Source organism: Dama dama, chromosome 15 (genome assembly GCF_033118175.1).
Source record: "Dama dama isolate Ldn47 chromosome 15, ASM3311817v1, whole genome shotgun sequence".
NCBI lineage: Eukaryota > Metazoa > Chordata > Mammalia > Artiodactyla > Cervidae > Dama > Dama dama.
This window is the reverse complement of record NC_083695.1, coordinates 88236695-88257259: the sequence shown is the minus strand read 5'-3', so window position 1 is coordinate 88257259 and position 20565 is coordinate 88236695. Positions and strand designations below refer to the sequence as shown.

The window sequence follows — 20565 nt, the reverse complement described above, 5'->3', positions numbered from 1 at the left end:
GAAAACTAGGATCCAGTTTTTTAAATAATTTTTTCAGTATGTCAATGTTAATTTTTTTTTAAAGAAAAGGTTTTATGGCTACATTGGTTTCGATTTGTAGAATGCCTTACCCATGAGATCTGTCATGTGAGTTACCAAAAACAAAAATGGTAACATAATTAGCATTTTGTCTCCTTCCTAATTTCTGTTTATTTAAGGTGTGACCCCCTTAAAGTGTTCTGGCACAGGAATGAGGAAGGCTTCCTCTGCTGCTCAATTATTCATGTCACATCTGAAAAGTGACTACTGACTGAAGGAGTTTCTGTTATGACAAATGAACTGATTTTATTTCCTTCTCTGACTTACTCTACTCAACATGACATTCTAGGTGATGTTGCTGCAAGTGGCCTTATTTCATTCTTAATGGCTGAGTAACATTCGAGTTGGACTATAAAGAAAGCTGAGCGCCAAAGAATTGATGCTTTTGAACTGTGGTTGAGAGCTCCTTGGACTGCAAGGAGAACCAGTCCATTCTAAAGGAGATCAGTCCTGGGTGTTCATTGGAAGGACTGATGTTGAAAGCTGAAACTCCAATACTTTGGCCACCTGATGCAAAGAACTGATTCATTTGAAAAGACCGTGATGCTGGCAAAGACTGAGGGCAGGAGGAGAGGGTGATGACAGAGGATGAGATGGTTGGATGGTATCACTGACTCAATGAACATGAGTTTGGATAAACTCTGGGAGTTGGTGATGGACAGGGAGGCCTGGCGTGCTGCAGTTCATGGGGTCACAGAGGCGGACATGACTGAGTGACTGAACTGAACTGAACATTCAATTGTATATATGTACCATATCTTTGCCCATTCCTCTATAGATAGACATTTAGGTTGCTTCCCTGTCTTGGCTATTATAAACAGTGCTGCAGTGAACATTCAATTCAGTTCAGTTTCAGTTGAGTCTGACTCTTTGCGACCCCATGGACTGCAGCACGCCAGGCTTCCCTGTCCATCACCAACTCCTGGAGCCTTCTCAAATTCATGTCAATTGAGTCAGTGATACCATCCAACCATCTTAGCCTCTGTTATCCCCTTCTCCCGCCTTCAATCTTTCCCAGCATCAGGGTCTTTCCAAATGAGTCAGTTCTTTGAGTCAGGTGGCCAAAGTATTGGAGTTTCAGCTTCAGCATCAGTCCTTCCAATGAATACTCAGGACTGATTTCCTTTAGGATGGACTGGTTGGATCTCCTTGCTGTCCAAGGGACCCTCAAGAGTCTTCTCCAGCACCACAGTTCAAAAGCATCAATTCTTCAGCACTCAGCTTTCTTTAGAGTCCAACTCTCACAGTGAACACTGGGGTGCATTTATCTTTTAAGCCCATGTTTTTCTCTCGGGATATATGCCCAGGAGTGGGACTGCAGGGTCATACGGTAGCTCTGTTTTAGTTTTGTAAGGAACCTCCATAGTGGCTGTACCAATACAATATACGTTGTCACCAACAGTGAGAATTTAAATTCTCTCCACACCCTCACCAGCATTTCTTGTTTGTGGAGTTTTTGATGACAGCCACTCTGGCTGCTGTGAGGTGGTATCTCATTGTAGTTTTGGTTTGCATTTCTCTAATAACTAGCAATGTTGAACATCTTTTCATGTGCCTATTAGACATCTGTCCTCTTTGGATAAATGTCTGTTCAGGTCGTCTGCCTATTTTTTGAGTGGGTTGTTTGTTTTGATGCTATTAAGTGTCAAGCTGTCTCTTAAGTTTTGGAGACTTAATCCCATATCAGTTACATGATTTGCAAGTATTTTTTCTCCCAGTCTGTGGGTTGTCTTCGTTTTATTCCCTTTGCAAAAGTTTTTGAGTTTAAGTAGGTCTCATTTGTTTATTTTTGCTTTTATTTACATTATTCTGGGAGATGGATCAAAAACGATGTTGCTGTGATTTATGTCAGAGAGTGTTCTGCCTATGTTTTCCTCTTAAGAGTTTTATAGTGTCCAGTCTCACATTTGGGTCTTTAATCCATTTTGAGCTTATTTTTGTATATGGAGTTAAAGAATGATCTAATTTCATTTTTTACATGTGGTTGTCCAGTTTTCCCAGCTCCATTTGTTGAAGACGCTGTCTTTTCGAACACTGTGTAGTCCTGCCTCCTTTGTCATAGATTAATTGACTAAAGTTGCTGGGCTTATTTCTGAGTTTTCTATCCTGTTCCATTGATTTATATTTCTATTTTTCTGCCAGTACCATACTGTTTTGATGACTAGCTTTGGAGTATAGTCTGACATCAGGGAGCCTGATTCCACCAACTCTGTTTTCTTTTTCTCCCCCTCCAAGATTGCTTTGGCCATTCAGGATCTTTTGTATCTCCATACAAATTTTGAGATTTTCTGTTCTAGTTCTGTGAAAAATGCCATTGGTAATTTGACAGGGATTGCATTCAATCTGTAGATTGCCTTAAGTAATATAATTATTTTGACAATATTGATTCTTCTAATCCACAAACATGGTATATCTTTCCATCTGTTTATGTCTTCTTTGATTTCTTTCATCAGCATCTTATAGTTTTCAGACCAAAGGTCTTTTATCTCCTTAGGTAGGTTTATTCCTAGGTGTGTTATTCTTTTTGTTGCAATGGTAAATGGAATTGCTTCTTGAATTTCTCTTTCTGATCTTTCATTGTTAGTGTGTAGAAATGGAACAGATTTCTGTGTGTTAATTTTGTAACCTGCAACTTTACCAAATTCATTGATGAGCTCTAGTAGTTTTCTGGTAGCATCTTTAGGCTCTTCTATGTACACACTCACACTACCTGCAAACAGTGACAGTTGAGCTCACTTTCCAATTTGGATTCCCATTACTTCTTTTTCTTCTCTGATTATTGTAGCTAGGATTTCCAAAACTATGTTGAATAAAACTGGTGAGAAAAAAAAAAAAAAACCTGGTGAGAATGGACATCCTTGTCTTGTTCCTGATCTTAGAGGGAATGCTTTTCGCCACTGAGTATGATGCTAGCTATAGGTTTGTTATATGGCCTTTTTTTTTTTCATTTATTTTTATTAGTTGGAGGCTAATTACTTCACAACATTTCAGTGGGTTTTGTCATACATTGACATGAATCAGCCATGGAGTTACATGTATTCCCCATCCCGATCCCCCCTCCCACCTCCCTCTCCACCTGATTCCTCTGGGTCTTCCAGTGCACCAGGCCTGAGCACTTGTCTCATGCATCCCACCTGGGCTGGTGATCTGTTTCACTACAGATAATATACATGCTGTTCTTTTGAAACATCCCACCCTTGCCTTCTCCCACAGAGTCCAAAAGTCTGTTCTGTACTTCTGTGTCTCTTTTTCTGTTTTGCATATAGGGTTATCATTACCACCTTTCTAAATTCCTATATGGCCTTTCTTATGTTCAGGAATGTACCCTCTATATCCACTTTCTGAGGAGTTGTTATCATAAATGGGTGCTGAATTTCATCAAAAGCTTTTTCTGCATCTATTGAGATGATCATATGGTTTTTATTCTTCAATTTGTTGGTATGATGTATCACAGTGATTGATTTGCAGATACTGAAGAACCCTTGCATCCCTGGGATGAATTCCAGGGATTCACCACTTGATCATGGTGTATGATCTTTTTAATGTGTTGTTGGATACAGATTGCAAGTATTTTGTTGACGATTTTTGCATCTATGTTCATCAGTGATACTGGCCTGTAATTTTCTTTTTTGTGTGATATCTTTTTCTTGTTTTGACATCAGGGTGATGGTGGCCTCATAAAATGGGTTGGGAAGTTTTCCTTCCTCTGTGACTTTTTGGAAACAGTTTCAGAAGGATAGGTGTTAACTCTTCTCTTCATAAAATTTGCCTGTGAAGCCATCAGGTCCTGGACTTTTGTCTGCTGGGAGGTTTTTAATCATGGTTTGAATTTCAGTGCTTGTGATTGGTCTGTTCATATTTTCTATTTCTTCCTGATTCAGTCTAGGGAGACTCTATCTTTCTAAGAGTTTGTCCAAAGAATAGACTGATTTTTTTTAAACAGGTCTTTAGCAATTCACATTATTAGACTAGAACACATCCAGTAATACATAATTGTTTTAATTTGTTTGCAAAATCATAACCAAACTAGGTGTTTGATTGGAGGTTCAGAAGTTTTAATGCTGCTTTGAAAAATACTTCTGTACAATGTTATCTTTCTCATAATGGAAAAAAGAAATAACATCTGATAAGTCAATGGTTTGTTGAAAGCACAGGTATCTTTTGTTTCCTTGTCTTAGGTCTTCCAAAAACTCTGCTTTGAGCTTGTTAAGTTCCTCTGCCAAAAGCTTCAAGTTGTAGGGAAACATCTGTTCATCTAAAATAAAGATACTCAAAATTACTTGGGTAGATTAAATTTAGCTGGACTGATGACACTAGGAAATTAATTTGATTACTTCAGACAAACCATTCAGATTCTTCTACAAATTATAATTGAGCTGATGTAATATACATGTAGACAAAGGTCACAATGCAATACAAGCAAATCATTTAAATAATTTGCTATGAAATATGTGAGCAGAAAAGGCTTTTTGTTGACAAAATAAGTTGGCTTACAATCTTATTGAATTAACAGATAGTAAGGCAAAAGAGCAGAGCTAGAAAATGACAGTTGGGTTTAAAGCTCATATACCTAGAATACTTGTCCAATATAATTTCCTACAATGATGGAAGTATTCTATGTCTGCCCTATTCAGTTCAGCAGCCACTAGCCATGTGGGTGATGTGACTGAGAACTTGATTTTTTTGTTGAACAGCTTTATGGAGGTAAAATTAACATTACAGCTTACCATTTAAACTACAATTCAGTAGTTTTAGTATATTCACAGATATAAGCAGCAATCATCACAGTCAATCTTCAAAAACATTTTTATCATCTGTGATAGTTAATATCACCCTCCTGCCCCATTCCCCCTCTCTCTGCCCTCAATCCCTAAGCAAGCAGTAATCTACCTCATGTTTCCAGATTTCCCCATTCTGGACATTTCACATGACTAGACTCATACTTTTGTGACTGGCTTCTAACACTTTTCATAATGTTTTCAAGGTTCATCCATGTTGTAGTATTTTCTTGCTTTTTATGGTTGAATTATCCATTTTTTGGATAGATGGACATATCCATATGTTTGTCAGCTGATGGTCATTTGGGTTACTTCTATCTTTTGGCTATTAGTAATAATGATGCTATAAGCACCTGTGTACAAATTTTTATATGAATATATGTTTTCATTTCTAGGTCCCATGGTAACTACATTTACTCTTCAGGAGCTGCTAGGCTGTTTTCCAAAACAGCTGCACTATTTTACATTCCCAGCAGTGGTGGCCATGGATTCTGAGTTCTCCACATCCTCACTAACACTTGGACTTTTAGGTTCTAGCTGTCCTAGTGAGTGTGCAGCGGCATCTCACTGTGGTTTTGATCTGTATTTCCCTGATTACTAATAATGCCAGGTGTGTTTCCATGTGTTTACTAGCCATTTGTCTATCTTCCCTGAAGAAATTTCTACTCAGATTCTTTGCCTGTTTAAAAAATTGGGTTATTTGTCTTTATTATTGAGTTGTGAGAGTCCTGTATATACTTTGGGTATAAGTCCCTTATGAGGTGTGATTTGCAAATATTTTCTCCCATTCTGTGGATTGTCCTTTTACTTCTTAATGGAAAGAGAACCAAATTTTCTAATCTTATTTAAGCAGAGTTCTAGAAGCTAGTGCCATCTCCTTCACCAAAAGGGAAAAAAAAAAAAAATATTTTAATGGATAGGAAGAGAGTCAAGAGTAATTTGGGTATAACCCTATTCCCCCTTGATTTTATGTTGTTCAGTCGCTAAGTCATGTCTGATTCTTTGCCACCCCGTGAATTGTAGCATGCCAAGCTTCTTTGTTCTCCACTGTCTCCCGGAGTTTGCTCAGATTCATGTCCATTGAGTCAGGGATGCCATCCAACCATCTCATCCTCTGTCACCCCCTCATCCTCCTGCCTTCAATCTTTCCCAGCATCAGGGTCTTTTCCAATGAACTGGCTCTTTGCATCAGGTGGCCAAAGTATTGGAGCTTCAGCTTCAGCTCCGTCTTTCCAATGATTTCCTTTAGTATTGACTAGTTTGATCTCCTTGCAGTCCAAGGGACTCTCAGGAGTCTTCTCCAGCACCACAATTCAAAAGCATCAACTCTTTGGCGCTCAGCCTTTGTTATGGTCCAACTTTCCCAACCATACATGGCTACTGGAAAAACCATGAAAGTGAAAGTGAAGTCGCTCAGTCGTGTCTGACTCTGCGACCCCATGCCTACCAGGTTCCTCCTTTCATGGGATTTTCCAGGCAAGAATACTGGAGTGGGTTGCCATTTCCTTAGTTTTGACTATATGGACCTTGTTGGCAAAGTGATGTCTCTGCTTTTTAATACACTGTCTGGGTTTATCATAGCTTTCCTTCCAAGAAGCAAGTGTCTTTTAATTTCATGGCTGCAGTCACCATCTGCAGTGATTTTGGAGCCCAAGAAAATAAAATCTGTCACTGCTTCCACTTTTTCCCCTTCTATTTGCCATGAAGTGATGGGACCGATGTGATGGTCATAATTCATTTTATAGACAAAGGCAAATGGCTGAAAGAACTTCTACAACTATTCTTGTTTTCATTCTGACGTAAGACCATTTTTGTTCCAGCTCTTTTCCAAATTTTGTATTATAACCCATTCCTGGGCTGCACATTGCAACCAGTGTTTTTCTAAGATGCAATCAAATAGTCCCACAGTAGAGTTCATTAAACATGGGAGTGTTTTATGAAACCAGTTTCTATGCAGGAGTGTGTTTGTGTAAGGGGCTACACACACTAGGTCATTAAAATCTACTTATGGATCACAGTTTTTTAAAAAAGTTTGAAAAACATAATATGGTTAGTATACTGTTTCTTCTTCCAATGACCTAAGTTTTTCTAAAGGTATTAATCATAAATGTTGGTGATGTGCGGGAGCATAACAGAAAGCACTGACTAGAATCAGACTTAACTCTGAGCCCCAAGTTGCCCAAGTATATATAGCCACTGTTCAGTGTAGCCTTGAGCAGGGATACTTATCCTCTCAGACCCTCCATTTCCCCATTTGTAAAACTACACTTCTCTGATAGGATTCTGAAGACTAGAAAAAATATATAATGCTCTTAGCATATAAAAGGAGTTTAAGAAATGTTAAGCTGCTGTTATTTTTAAAATCAAGGGTGATAGTAAAGAGTTCAATATTTAAAACCTAAAGGAATAATTTTCCAAAATTGTAATTACCACATATTTCATCTAACCTCAGACTGACAGTGCACTGAGCTTGTTCAGATGCCATGCTGATTTTCCAACTGGCCCTGACTACCTCTCTCCATCCCTTGCTTCACTCTGGACTCAATGGCTTCTTTTGTGTTCTAGAACATAACAGCTTTACCTGTGCACTGCTTGGAATGATCCTTCAGGCATCAGTATGGCTTGCTATTTCCCTTCATTCACATCTTTGCTTAAATGTCATTTCCTCCGAGAAGTCTTCATGGTTGCTCTTTTAAAAATAAATCCTCCCATCACTACACTGTCATGTGAAAGTGAAGTTATTCAGTCGTGTCCGACTCTTTGCGACCCCATGGACTAATGTACTGTAGCCCACCAGGCTCCTCCATCCATGGGATTCTCCAGGCAAGAATACTGGAGTGGGTTGCCATTTCCTTCTCCAGGGGATCTTCCCAACCCAGGGACCGAACCCTGGTCTCCTGCATTGCAGGCAGACGCTTTAACCTCTGTGCCACCAGGGAAGCCCCTATACTGTCTTACCTTACTTTATTTTTCTTCAGAGCACTGGCATATATTCGTATATTCATTTTTTGTGTGTCTCCTCACTATGCCATTCTGCTCCCTCCAAATGTTCCAATATCTAGAATAAAGCCTAGTACAGAGTAGCCACTCAATAAAAACCTACTGGATGGATGAAAGCCTGATTCCAGGGGTGGAAGTTTAACATAACCAAGTTGCACATTTAAACAGAAAACATGATGTAAACATCACAAATGAAAGTACATAAAGTACTCGTGTCCAGGGAACAAGAGTAGCAGGAGAGAACAGTCTCAACTGAACAGAATCTTAACTACTAAGCATACCTTTGGCTTCCTTCATTGTCTGAGAGACAATTCTTCGGAGGGTCTGATCAGCTTGATGAAGAATGTTAGTTGAACAGATAAGTCTGTCTGTTTCCTAGGTAATAAGACATTGTTATTGGGACAGTTACCTAGTTGTATAAAAGAAATGACTAAAGTGTAGGTGATACATAGGTGAACAGACAGAAAGAAAAGTAAAAGGGGCTTTTCTGTTCCAGGTATTCTCTAGTGAAAGTGTTAGTCGCTCAGTCGTGTCCGATTCTTTGTGACCCCATGGACTGTAGCCCGCCTGGCTCCTCTGTCCATGGGATTTCCCAGCCAAGAATACTGGAGTGGGTAGCCATTCCCTTCTCCAGGGGATCTTCCAACCCAGGAATCGAATCCAGGTCTCCTGCATAGCAGGCAGATTCTTTACCATCTGAGCCACCAGGGAAGCCCCCTTCTTCTCTAGGAGAGGGTCTAAGTGAAATACATCAAGTTGTAAACTGGGTTACATGTGCCTACATGTATGCTGGTTAATGTCTAAGAATGAGCTCTCAAAAACAGAAACAAACCCATCTATAGTGTTTGTCTATTTAGAATGGGAAAGATTCTCTATTCAAGAAAATTAGAGATACTAAGGGAACATACCATGCAAAGATGGGCACAATAAAGGACAGGAAAGGTATGGGCCTAACAAAAGCAGAAGATATTAAGAAGAGGTGGCAAGAACAGACAGAAGAACTATACAAAAAAGATCTTAATGACCCAGATAACCACAATGGTGTCATCACTCACCTAAAGCCAGACATCTTGGAGTGAGGAGTCAAGTGGGCCCTAGGAAGCATCACTACAAGCAAAGCTAGTGGAGGTGATGGAATCCCAGCTAAGCTATTTCAAATCCTAAAAGATGATGCTGTTGAAGTGCTGCACTCAGTATGCCAGGAAATTGGGAAAACTCAGCAATGGTCACAGTACTGGAAAAGGTCAGTTTTCATTCGAATCCCCCAAAAGGGCAGTGCCAAAGAATGTTCAAACTACCGCACAATTGCACTCATTTCACATGGTGGCAAAGTAAAGCTAAAAATTCTCCAAGCTAGGCTTCAACCGCATGTAAACTAAGAACTCCCAGATGTTCAAGATGGATTTAGAAAAGGCAAAAGAACCAGAAATCAAACTGCCAACATTCACTGGATCATAGAAAAAGCAAGAGAATTCCAGAAAAACATCTACTCCTGCTTTATTGACTATGATAAAGCCTTTGACTGTGTCGATCACAACAAACTGTGGAAAATTCTTCAAGAGGTGGGAATACCAGACCACCTGACCTGCCTCCTGAGAAATCTGTATGCAGGTCAAGAAGCAACAGTTAGAACTGGACATGGAACAATGGACTGGTTCCAAATTGGGAAAGGAGTACATCAAGGCTGTATATTGTCACCCTGCTTATTTAACTTATATGCAGAGTACATCAAGTGAAATGCTGGGCTAGATGAAGTACTAGCTGGAATCAAGATTGCTGGGAGAAATATCAATAACCTCAGATATGCAGATGACACTACTCTTATGGCAAAACATGAAGAAGAACTAAAGTGACTCTTGATGAAAGTGAGAGAGGAGAGTGAAAAAGCTGGCTTAGAACTCAATTCAAAACACTAAAATCATGCCATCTGGTCCCAGTCACTTCATGGCAAATAGATGGGGAGACAATGGAAACAGTGACAGACTTTATTTTCTTGGACTCCAAAATGACTGCAGATGGTGAATGCAGCCATTAAATTAAAAGACACTTACTCCTTGGAAGAAAAGCAATGACAAACCTAGACAGCATATTAAAAAGCATAGACATTGCTTTTCCAAAAAAGGTTCATCTAGTCAAAGCAATGGTTTTTCCAGTAGTCGTGTACGGATATGAGAGTTGGACTATAAAGAAGGCTAAGCACCAAAAAATTGATGGTTTTGAACTATGGTGCTGGAGAAGACTCTTGAGAGTCCTTTGGACTGTAAGGAGATCAAATGAATCAATCCTAAAGGAAATCAGTCATGAATATTCATTGGAAGGACTGATGCGAAGCTGAAGCTCCAATACTTTGGTCACCTGATTCGAGGAGCTGACTCATTGGAAGAGACCCTGATGCCAAAAGATTGAAGGCAGGAGGAGAAGGGGACGACAGAGGATGAGATGGTTGGATGGCATCACTGACTCAAAGGACATGAGTTTGAGCAAGCTCTGGGAGATGATGAAGGACAGGGAAGCCTGGCGTGCTTCAGTCCCTGGGGTCGCAAAGAGTCAGACGCGACTGAGTGATTCAACGACAACAATGGTGTAAATATTCCCATCCATGCCCACTTCAAGCTACCAATGTAACATCAGCAGGCTCCAACGTTTCTGAAAATTTAACAGCTGCCTTTGACCAAGCAGCGCAGGCTGCCTCCAGAGCACTGCTGCACCCAGGTATCAGGGGCTGGATGCTGGTGAGATGCTGGGGCAGGGACAGAGATCATCTTCCACACGTTATTCATACTGCACACTCAGCTCCAAATGCTCTTCCTACAGAAGATCCTTCTTCCGAGAGAAAGTTCCTTCTCATTTATGCTAAATCTCAACTGAAAGACTTACTTTTTGTTCCAAATTCTCCTCCACGTATTTTATTGGATTTTCCAAAGCAGTAATCAATAAATCAGTCAGCTTCAGCCTGTAAGAGGAGGTAGGATTAAATAAATTCTTACATCAAACACCTGTTTTTTAAAAGAACTTGTGTTTTTGAGCACTAAGCTGAATTCTAGAGGAATACAAGTGGTATATTCAAAATCCTAAACAGAAGTGGGAAAGCAAAGTGATTTGGAAGCTACCTTCTACTTGCAAAATTCAAATGTAGAACTTCAAAACAAAGAAGCCCCCCAAAATCCCTCTTGTAAAAAATTAATAATTTCCCAAGACCCCTATTAATAAGCTTTGAAAAGACATTCTCTCTTTTCTCTCATTAAGTGCTGAACTTTAGGTACCTACAACTTTGTATTCCCCAGAGAAGCATGCTTAGTCTTTATTTCCTGGCTTCTACTCATTTGTGTGTGTGTGTCTGTGTATATGAATTCAGATGTCATGTCCAACTCTTTGTGACGCTATGGACTCTAACCCACCAGGGTCCTCTGTCCCTCGGATTCTCCAGGCAAGAATACTGGAGTCGGTTGCCAATTCCGACTCCAGGGGATCTTCCTGACCCAGGGATCAAACCTGCAGCTCCTGCATTGCAGGCGGATTCTTTACTGCTGAACCACCAGTTAAGTAGTTGTAGTATTTCACAGAAGCCTGGGAAAGGTTTATTTGTCATATCATCTTTCAACTTCCAATAGAAGGTCACCAGATTTTAGACAACCCCTTCACAGCTATGCTGGGACTATTTTAGACCACAGGTTGGTTTTCTTTCCTCCCTGGTTTAGGTTTTGTCTTTTTTAAATTATATATTTATTTATTCGGCTGCACAGGGTCTTAGCTGTGGAACGTGGAATCTTTTTAGCTGTGGCATGTGGGATCTAGTTCCCTGACCAGGAATTGAATCTGGGTCCCCTGCTTTGGCAGCACAGAGTCTTAGCCACTGGACCATCAGGGAAGTCCCTGGACCAAGTTCTTAAGACTCAAGACAAACCTGCAGATTCTGCTCAGAGTTAGCCCTGGCACTGGCAAAGCTCACACTCCTTCCTACCCCTAGTAAGAACTAGCCCCCAAAGCAGTGATGGTAACCTTGGGCTGCTCTCATGGGATATCTCAATATCTCAACCAGCCATTCATTTCTGAAGGAAAACATTTTCAGTATTCCAGAAACACAAGCCATCAATCAGCTATGTATTCACCTGCTCAAAGTTTCAAGATATTATGGAAAGTTAAAATTAGAAATCTCAGCCATAGCTTATTTCATTAACCCTATGAACAGTACTTACTTAAATCCAATTTTGAATGTTTTTAGAATGTTAGAGTATTACAAAATGCATGGAAACTATCTTGGGAACTAAACATTTTGAAGAATGAGTGTAAGAAAAACATTTATATGATTGGAAGAGAATACAGAGTTTAAAACATTAGCCTTTTAAAAACTGTTGATCTCAAAAAAAAAAAAAAAAAAACTGTTGATCTCATATGGACAGACAACAGTGAGGCAGGAACTAAGGAACTAGGGGGACATACCTCTAGAACTGTGTTCCTGCAGCACCCACAGGCCACATGCAACCTGTTAAGTTTAAAGTGATCAAAATAACATTTAAAATTCAGGTCACGGGATTTCCCTGGTGGTCCAGTGTTTAAGAATCTACCTGCCAATACAGGGCATATTGGATCCCTGGTCTGGGAAGATCCCACATGCCTCAGAACAACTAAGCCCATGGGCCACAACTACTTAGGCTGTGCTCTGGAGCGTGTGGTCCACAACAAGAGAACCCACCGAAAGGAGACTCCCATGCACAGTGACTAGAGAGCATCCCTGGCTCTCTGCAACTAGAGAGAGAGCCCACATGCAGCAAAGACGACCCAGGGCAGCCAAATAAATACATAATAAATAAAATTCAGGTCATGAGTTGCACTGGTTATATGTCTAGTGCTTGATGGCCAGTTGCATGTGGCTAGCAGCTACCATCCCGGGCAGGACAAATACAGAACAGTTCCATCATCGGTGAAATTTCTATCAGAAATGTTGTAAACTAGAACTCTAGAGACCTATTTCAGTAATCAAATGCATTAGACAGCATAGCCACAAGCCTCACACCTACACAAGCAGTGTAATGGAGTGAGATTTAAGGCATAGCCAGGATTCAGTTCCATTACTTTTCTCTGTATAAGAAACTACTGGGGGGACCTCCCTGGTGGTCCAGTGGTTAAGACTTTGCGCTCCCAATGACGAGGACATGGGTTTGATCCCTGCTTATGGAACTAAGATCACACAAGCCTCGTGGTGCAGCCAAAAAAATAAATAAAAAGTTTTTTAAAAAAACTGACAAAGGAAAGAAAACTGCTGGGCAATCTAGACTACACTACTTCAGCAAGAGTATCAGAGAGGTACCCTACTCTGAAGTCCCTGCCCTGATCCCTGGGAAACCGTATAATTTTAACAAGAGGACATATTTGCAAAGAAACCTGGATTCACCTCTCAGCTGTAACTGACAATCTCAGTGACTCTGGGCAAACTAAACTTCCTCACTGGGTTTTCTCTTCTACACAAAGGGGAAGAAATAATCTCTCTCCAGGCTTGTGTGAAGAGCAACCAAGTGGATACAGGACAAGCATGCAGCCCAGGGCTTGGCCCAGCAAGGCACCTGGTGAAAAGACACCTTTGAGTGGGCTACCTGGCCTCTGAAGCACATGCTGGACTCTGAATTGCGAGGCTGTGGTGTTCCCAAGCATTTTTCTCAGGGTTGGGCTTTTCTATCTTGTTTCCCATCTGGCGGATGGTCTCAGCAGGCAGTGGTCGTGGTCTCTGGGCATTCCTCTGTAGACAGGTCTCGAGAGCACAGTCTAAAAAGAGCTGGCAAAAGCCTAATGAATCTGAAAACAATTCAAAAACCACAAAATTACTCAGGCAGTACTCTTCCAAAATGGGAACTAAATGTATTTACATAAGTTATCCCATCTGCAGAAGGAAAGACTATTTGCAGTACTGAACGTGTAGCTTTGAAAATGAAGTAAATCCATATAAACCTCCTAATCCACTTAAGTTCCCACTAAAAACAGTGATGTTGGTTTTTTTTTTTTTTTGATGCGACCATTTTTAAAGTCTTTACTGAGTTTGTGACAGTGTTGTTTCTGTTTTATGTTTTGGTTTATTGGCCACAAGGCATGTGGGATATCAGCTCCCTGACCAGGGATCAAATCCTCACCCTTTGCATTGGAATGTGAAATCTTAATCACTGGATCACTAGGGAAGTTCCAGCACTAGTAAATTTGACACATGAATAAATATCTTTGTGTGTGAGAGGAGAAAAAATGTGTTAATTACATTTCCGAGCCAGCTGATAGACTTCATATCTCATACTTTGATAATAAAAGTTGTCATCTAAAATCAAAAGCAGAGGTCTAGACACAGCAGTCTTCGTTAAGGAGTAGAGAGACTGGGCCTCAACAGCTGCAGAAGATATCATATCTTGATCCTTCAAGCAGGTTATAAAATCCTCCCACATGGCTTCAGTCCTGCTGGGTGGGGTAGACATCTGACACCCGTTAATGACAGCCAGCAAGAAGTGTTCAAGGTACTTCAACAGTTCCTGGCGAAGCAATTTCCACTGGGATGGCTGCAAAATACCAGAGAACTGCAAATTATATTAGGCTTTGGCCAGTAGTGTGGTCATGCCTCAACACCCGCCCTGCTCCATATGATAATTTCTGAACCATTTGGAGGTCTCTAGACACAACTGGCTTTCTCATACTCTTGTCTTCATATATGCTATTCCCTCTGCTGAAAAACTACTCAGTGATATTAGCTCTCTGTGAACTCTTTTCAGACTCAACCATGCAGAAGGCATGCAGACCCTCCCTCGCCTACCGTGACACCTGTATACATTGAGTCTCCACTCTAAGAGGGTTTACACTGTTTAAGCAACTCCATGTCCCTGCTAGATCAATAGAGTGCTGTATACTCAGCCTCCAGCAGAGGGTTTGACACCTAAAAATGCTCCAGAAATGTATATGAGATGACTGAAAAAGCGAATAAATGAAAGAATGAAAAGCTGTTACCAGGAGAAAGAAGGAACTAAAATAAATATCCTGCCAAGATAAAACAGTCTGGCTAAGATATAGCAATGCCCACATGCCCTTGAAATAAGCAAATTTGCAGACAGAAAGAGGATCAGCTGAAAATTCTCTGGGTCCAGATGAAAGGATATCAGGCTAACAATAGGAATGGAATGGGATAGTGAAAGATAGAGCAAGCAGATTGAGGGGAAGAGAATAAATAGTGTGGAAACACAAGTAACCTTGCTGCTGCTCACGGGCTCTGGAGAACACCGACTCAGTTATGAGGTCAAGGCTGGAGGGAAAACACAAGGATGGGTGATAAGGATCCCTCTCCTGTCTGTCCACGCCTCATCACAGCACTGAGATTACAGCACACAAAACAAATATTGGATTGCCCAAAAAGTTGGCCCAGATTTTTCTGTACCATCTTATGGAAAAACCCAAATGAATTTTTTGGTCAACCCAATGTATCAGTGAAATCCACTGAAAAGAAAAGAGCAACACAGATCACTTCCTAAAATGTGAGATATCCTAATCATGGTAACAGAACGAGCCCCTGGGCCTTTGTAGGGGGAGAGTGGAAAAAATACAGTAAGAAAACTGAGGGAAAACCACAGCTAATACAATCTCTATTGTCAAGTTCCAGCTTCCTCCAGAGTGGTGAATATTACCTAAGTAAATCCAGTGCTACCATAGGACTGATACCATATTTACCTCGCAATTAGCCAACAATGGGGAAATATATAAGTTTGCTGGTGAAGTCCAAAATTTTTCACACGCCAAATGTATTGTATTTTTGCAAATATACTCAGACTGAAATCACACATTTGCATTTTATTTATGCAAACTCATCTACATTCAGCACTAAACAACGAAACTACTTAAAATTTTCAGAATATGTCACTGAGTATTTTCTCTAGAGTTAGCATGAGATGAGTGCCATCAACCTACTGTTCCCCAAAAAGTCTCTGTTTTCACATGCTTCTCAAAGGGATGCATCCCATCGCGCTGAGGGTGATCTGAGGGTTTAAAGTGGAGTATGCACTTGGTACCCAAAGACAAGCCTATTACTTCATTTGGTGGTCAACTAAGAAACCAACATCTTTTCCTATTCTGGCAGTGGCAGGTTTACTCTGATTACAAATGAAGATGCTGCTTCAGAGGACGAATTCTTCATTTGTACAAACTGGACTTTCACAGGAGGCACCCTAAATTTAAGTACCTTGTTACTTGTAATTTTGAATTCTTATTCTTTAAAAGGGTTTCCCTCAAACTGCATAACTTAAAGCCCCATAAAACCTGGATTTTCCTGGCTGATTGTTAAATTGGCTGTGTTGGAATTTTTGAAAGCGTCTGTCCCTCTTTTCAGAACAACCTTCCCAAAGGATTTTCAGGAGGGTATCTGACAATGGGAGATTTCCACCTTGCACGCTGACTTCAGAATCTAACCCTATACTGGTGGCTGTTTGTACTTGTCATATTCATAGTCAACTTATTCTGTGTAAACCAGCTCACTTTCCTCGAACCCCCGTCTCTCCTCCATCAGGGATCCTTCTCCCACACCATGCATTATCCAGTACACCTATGGTGCCATCCAACCATCTCATCCTCTGTCGTCCCCTTCTTCTCCTGCCCCCAATCTTTCCCAGTATCAGGGTCTCCTCCAATAATACATTTCCCTTGGCTATTGAAGACGGGAGGAGAAGGGGACGACAGAGGATGAGATGGTTGGATGGCATCACCGACTTAATGGACGTGAGCCTGAGTAAACTCCAGGAGTTGGTGATGGACAGGGAGGCCTGGCGGGCTGTACTCCAACGTGTCACAAAGAGTCGGACAAGACTGAGCAACTGAGCGGAACTGAACTGAACTGAACTCCTGCCTAGGCCCCGCCCCCTCCGTACTGACCAATGGGCGCGCGCTTACCTCAAGGCCCGCTTCCGGCATGACGTCATCATAGGCGACGACGCCCACCGCCCATCCCAGCTCCTGCCGTAGGCGGTGTCTGAGGGCGAGCGCGAAAGTTGACTTTCCTGCCGCGGGCAGGCCGCAGAGAACGCAGAGGACTAGCTTCTGCGGCCCTTCGCTGTGCGCTCCTCTGACGTCCTCCCCCATCTTCATGCTGTAGCGGGAGACCCGAAGCCACCGGAAGCGTTGACGGCGCAATGGCCGTCAAACCGCGCATGCGCAGTCCCCCAGCGCCCGGTTGCACCTCCTGGGGGCGCAAGGGAGGACTTGGCGAGTCTTCGGATCAAAAAGGTCTGCCTGGTCTCGGTCGTCTCCGAGATTGTCCCCTTGGACCCTTGAAGCGCTGGTGCTGAACTGACTGTGAGTCGAGTCCCTTGGGCTGGCAAGTTCACGGGGATGCGTTTCCTAAAAGGTCAGAAAAGTTGGACTTAGGAATTCCCAGTCCAGCTAGGACTCAACGCTGTCACCGCGGAGGGCAAGATTCAACCTCTGGTCGGGAAACTATTGAAATCCCTGAAGCTGTGGCGCTAGGCAGTTAAAAAAGAAGAAGAAGAACCATCGAGCTGAAGCTGAGTCCGACAACTGTGCTCCGCTGTTCCTTCCAGGTGACAGGTGGAAAGGCAAAAAATATTAGTTATTGCGCGGTAACGCCACCAGCCGGCAGCAAGTGTCCGGAAATGAAGGCAAGAAAGGCACATTCCTCCTTACACTTCCAAGTCCTGTGCATTCATGCAGAGCACACTTTTTTTAATGTTAAAAAAAGAAATGCTAAGATGTGGGGAAATATAAAACGGATTCCCTCTGTGGAGAATGTGATGTGGTATAATTCCATTCAGATTCTAGCTTTTAGCTTATCTTACGAGGTTACTTCTTCGTCATAAGGAGGTATGTTTCAAAATGTGGTGAACAAGTGAATGAGAACTAGGGACAAAATATAATCAGTAACCCGGTGTTGTATCTGATATATTTGTGATTACAGAGCAGGTGCACATACTCAATCTCATATTCTTTCTCTTGGGTTTAAGGTGACCATTGAGTTAAACATTGATTTCATGACAGTTCATTGTCATATGCCCAGTGCAAGATCCCTCTCCTTTATTATTGTTTTTTTTTAATTCCTCATCCATGCTCACACTCATTTCCTCTCCCTTTCCTAAGCAACCTTTTTTTTTTTTTTTCTTGCTTAAACATGGTTAGTTTTGCTTGCTTACTTTTTAAAGAGAGACTTTTAAAAGAGCAGTTTTAGGTTCACAGCAAAATTGAAAAGAAAGTGGAAAGTGCATATACACCTCTGCCCACCTCAACCCAAGTCTCTTCGACTATCAGCATCCAGGACGGTACATTTGTTTCGTAACAAATGATGAACCTACACATCATTATCAGGCTTCCCTGGTAGCTCAGCTGGTAAAGAATCAGCCTGCAATGCAGGAGACTCCGGTTGGGTTCCTGGGTCAGGAAGATTCCCTGGAGAAGGGATAGGCTACCCACTCCAGTATTCTTGGGCTTCCCTGGTGGATCAGACAGTAAAGAATCCACCTGCAATGCAGGAGGTCTGAGTTTGATCCCTGGGTTGGGAAGATCCCCTGAAGGACAGCATGGCAACCCACAGGAGTATTCTTGCCTGGGGAATTGCCATGGACAGCGGAGCTGGACCAGCTGCAGTCCATGGAGTTGTAAAGAGTTGGACATGACTGAGCAACTAAGCACAGCACAGCACACAGTATCACCCATAGTTCACATTGGGTTTATTCTTGGTCTTACGCATTCCATGAGTTTTGGCAAATGTGTAATGACATGTATCTACCATTATAGTGTTAAACAGAATCGTTTCACTGCCCTGAAATTCTTCTGTACTCTACCTGTCTCTCCCTGAAATGAAGTGAAACCTCACAGTCTTTGCCCACCATGTCCTCAGTCAGCTTTTTGTTTGTGGAAAAACTTTAGCCAAAGAGTAAGTTTCTTTCTTTACTTTCTTTCTAATTCCTAGAGCTAAACCTTCTGGAACCCCTTTCTATTCACAAACAGATTTTCACTTAAAAAGACCTTGAACTACTTTACCTGAACTCAAACACAACCTGGACAGCACGGCATTGTTCATAACCTCTCCAAAATCTCACCTGTAGTTGCTGAGATTAACTAAGACGTTTATTCTGTACTCTATAGAGCTGACTGTGGCTTAGTTCATGAACACCTTATTGCCAAATTCAGACTTAAATTGAAGAAAGTAGGGGAACCCAAAAGACCATTCAGGTATGACCTAAATCAAATCCCTTATGATTATACAGTGGAAGTGACAAATAGATTCAAGGGATTAGATCTGATGGAGTACCTGAAGAATTCTGGACAGAGGTTCATGACATTGTACAGAAAGCAGTGATCAAGACCATCCCTAAGAAAAACAAAGGCAAAAAGGCAAAATGGTTGTCTGAGGAGGCCTTACAAATAGCTGTGAAAAGAAAAGAAGCCAAAGGCAAAAGAGAAAAGGAAAGATCTACCTGTATGAATGCAGAGTTCCAAAGATAGCAAGGAGAGATAAGAAAGCCTTCCTTAGTAACCAATGCAAAGAAATAGATAAAAAACTAGAATGGGAAAGACTGCAGATCTTTTTAAGAAAATTAGGTATATTTCATGCAGAGATGGGCACAATAAAGGACAAAAGCCATATGGACCTAACAGAAGCAGAAGATATTAAGAAGAGGTGGCAAGAATACACAGAAGAACTATACAAAAAAGATCTTCATGACCCATATGATCATGATGGTGTGATCACTCACCTAGAGCCAGACATCCTGGAATGCAAAGTCAAGTGGGACTGAGGAAGCATAACTATGAACAAAGCTAGTGGAGGTGATGGAATTCCAGCTGAGCTACTTCAAATCCTAAAAGATGATGCTGTGAAAGTGCTGCACTCAATATGCCAGTAAATTTGGAAAACCCAGCAGTGGCCACAGGACTGGAAAAGGACAGTTTTCATTCCAATCCCAAAGAAAGGCAATGCCAAAGAAGGCTCAAACTACCACACAATTGCAGTCATCTCACGCACTAGCAAAGTGATGCTCAAAATTCTCCAAGCCAGGCTTCAACAGTACATGAACCGAAAACTTCCAGGCATTCAAGCTGGATTTAGAAAAGGCAGGGGAACCAGAGATCAAATTGCCAAAATCTGCTGGATCATGGAGAAAGCAAGAGAGTTCCAGAAAAACATCTACTTTTGCTTTACTGACCACACCAAAGCCATTGACTGTGTGGATCACAACAAACTTTGGAAAGTTCTTAAAGAGATGGGAATACCAGACCACCTGATCTGCCCCCTGAGAAATCTGTATGCAGGTCAAGAAGCAACAGTTAGAACTGAAGATGGAACAACAGACTGGTTCCAAGTTGGGAAAGGAGTACATCAAGGTTGTATATTGTCACCTGGCTTATTTAACTTATATGCAGAGTACATCATGAGAAATGCTGGACTGGATGAAGCACAAGCTGGAATCAAGATTGCCAGGAGAAATATAAATAGCCTCAGATATGCAGATGAGACCATACTTCTGGCAGAAAATGAAGAGGAACTAAAGAGCCTCTTGATGAAAGTGAAAGAGGAGAGTGAGTAAGTTGGCTTAAAACTCAACAGTCAGAAAACTAAGATCATGGAATCCAGTCCCATCACTTCCTGGTAAATAGATGGGGAAACAATGGAAACAGTGACAGACTTTATTTTCTTGGGCTCCAAAATCACTGCAGGTGGTGATTGCACCAATAAAATTAAAAGATG

General features: G+C 41.4%; 1 protein-coding gene across 2 annotated transcripts; it reads right to left on the bottom strand.

Annotated features, from left to right (window-relative positions):
• Nucleotides 1–4061: 4061 nt before the first annotated feature.
• PSTK (phosphoseryl-tRNA kinase) lies at nt 4062–17398 on the bottom strand. 2 transcript variants are annotated; one of them, XM_061162843.1, is made up of 6 exons: nt 16758–17398; nt 14098–14407; nt 13448–13646; nt 10734–10809; nt 8138–8231; nt 4062–4333 (listed from the first exon to the last, which is right to left on the bottom strand). In XM_061162843.1, exons 1-6 carry the CDS (start codon nt 16950–16952, stop codon nt 4134–4136), a joined length of 1074 nt encoding a protein of 357 aa, XP_061018826.1. In that variant the 5' UTR covers nt 16953–17398; the 3' UTR covers nt 4062–4133. The 2 variants fall into 2 exon arrangements, with proteins under 2 accessions (XP_061018826.1, XP_061018827.1); XM_061162844.1 differs by having other exon boundaries at nt 14098–14389; nt 16758–17397.
• Nucleotides 17399–20565: the final 3167 nt, after the last annotated feature.

What these genes read in the sequence shown, in the direction of transcription:
- PSTK (XM_061162843.1), bottom strand. Translation starts at nt 16,952, where the DNA reads ATGAAGATGGGGGAGGACGTCAGAGGAGCGCACAGCGAAGGGCCGCAG. An exon ending in TGCCGGAAGCGGGCCTTGAG is followed by an intron (nt 14,408 to 16,757) that starts GTAAGCGCGCGC and finishes TATAATTTGCAG; the next exon opens with TTCTCTGGTATTTTGCAGCC. An exon ending in GCATGTGCTTCAGAGGCCAG is followed by an intron (nt 10,810 to 13,447) that starts GTAGCCCACTCA and finishes CTCCTCTTACAG; the next exon opens with GCTGAAGCTGACTGATTTAT.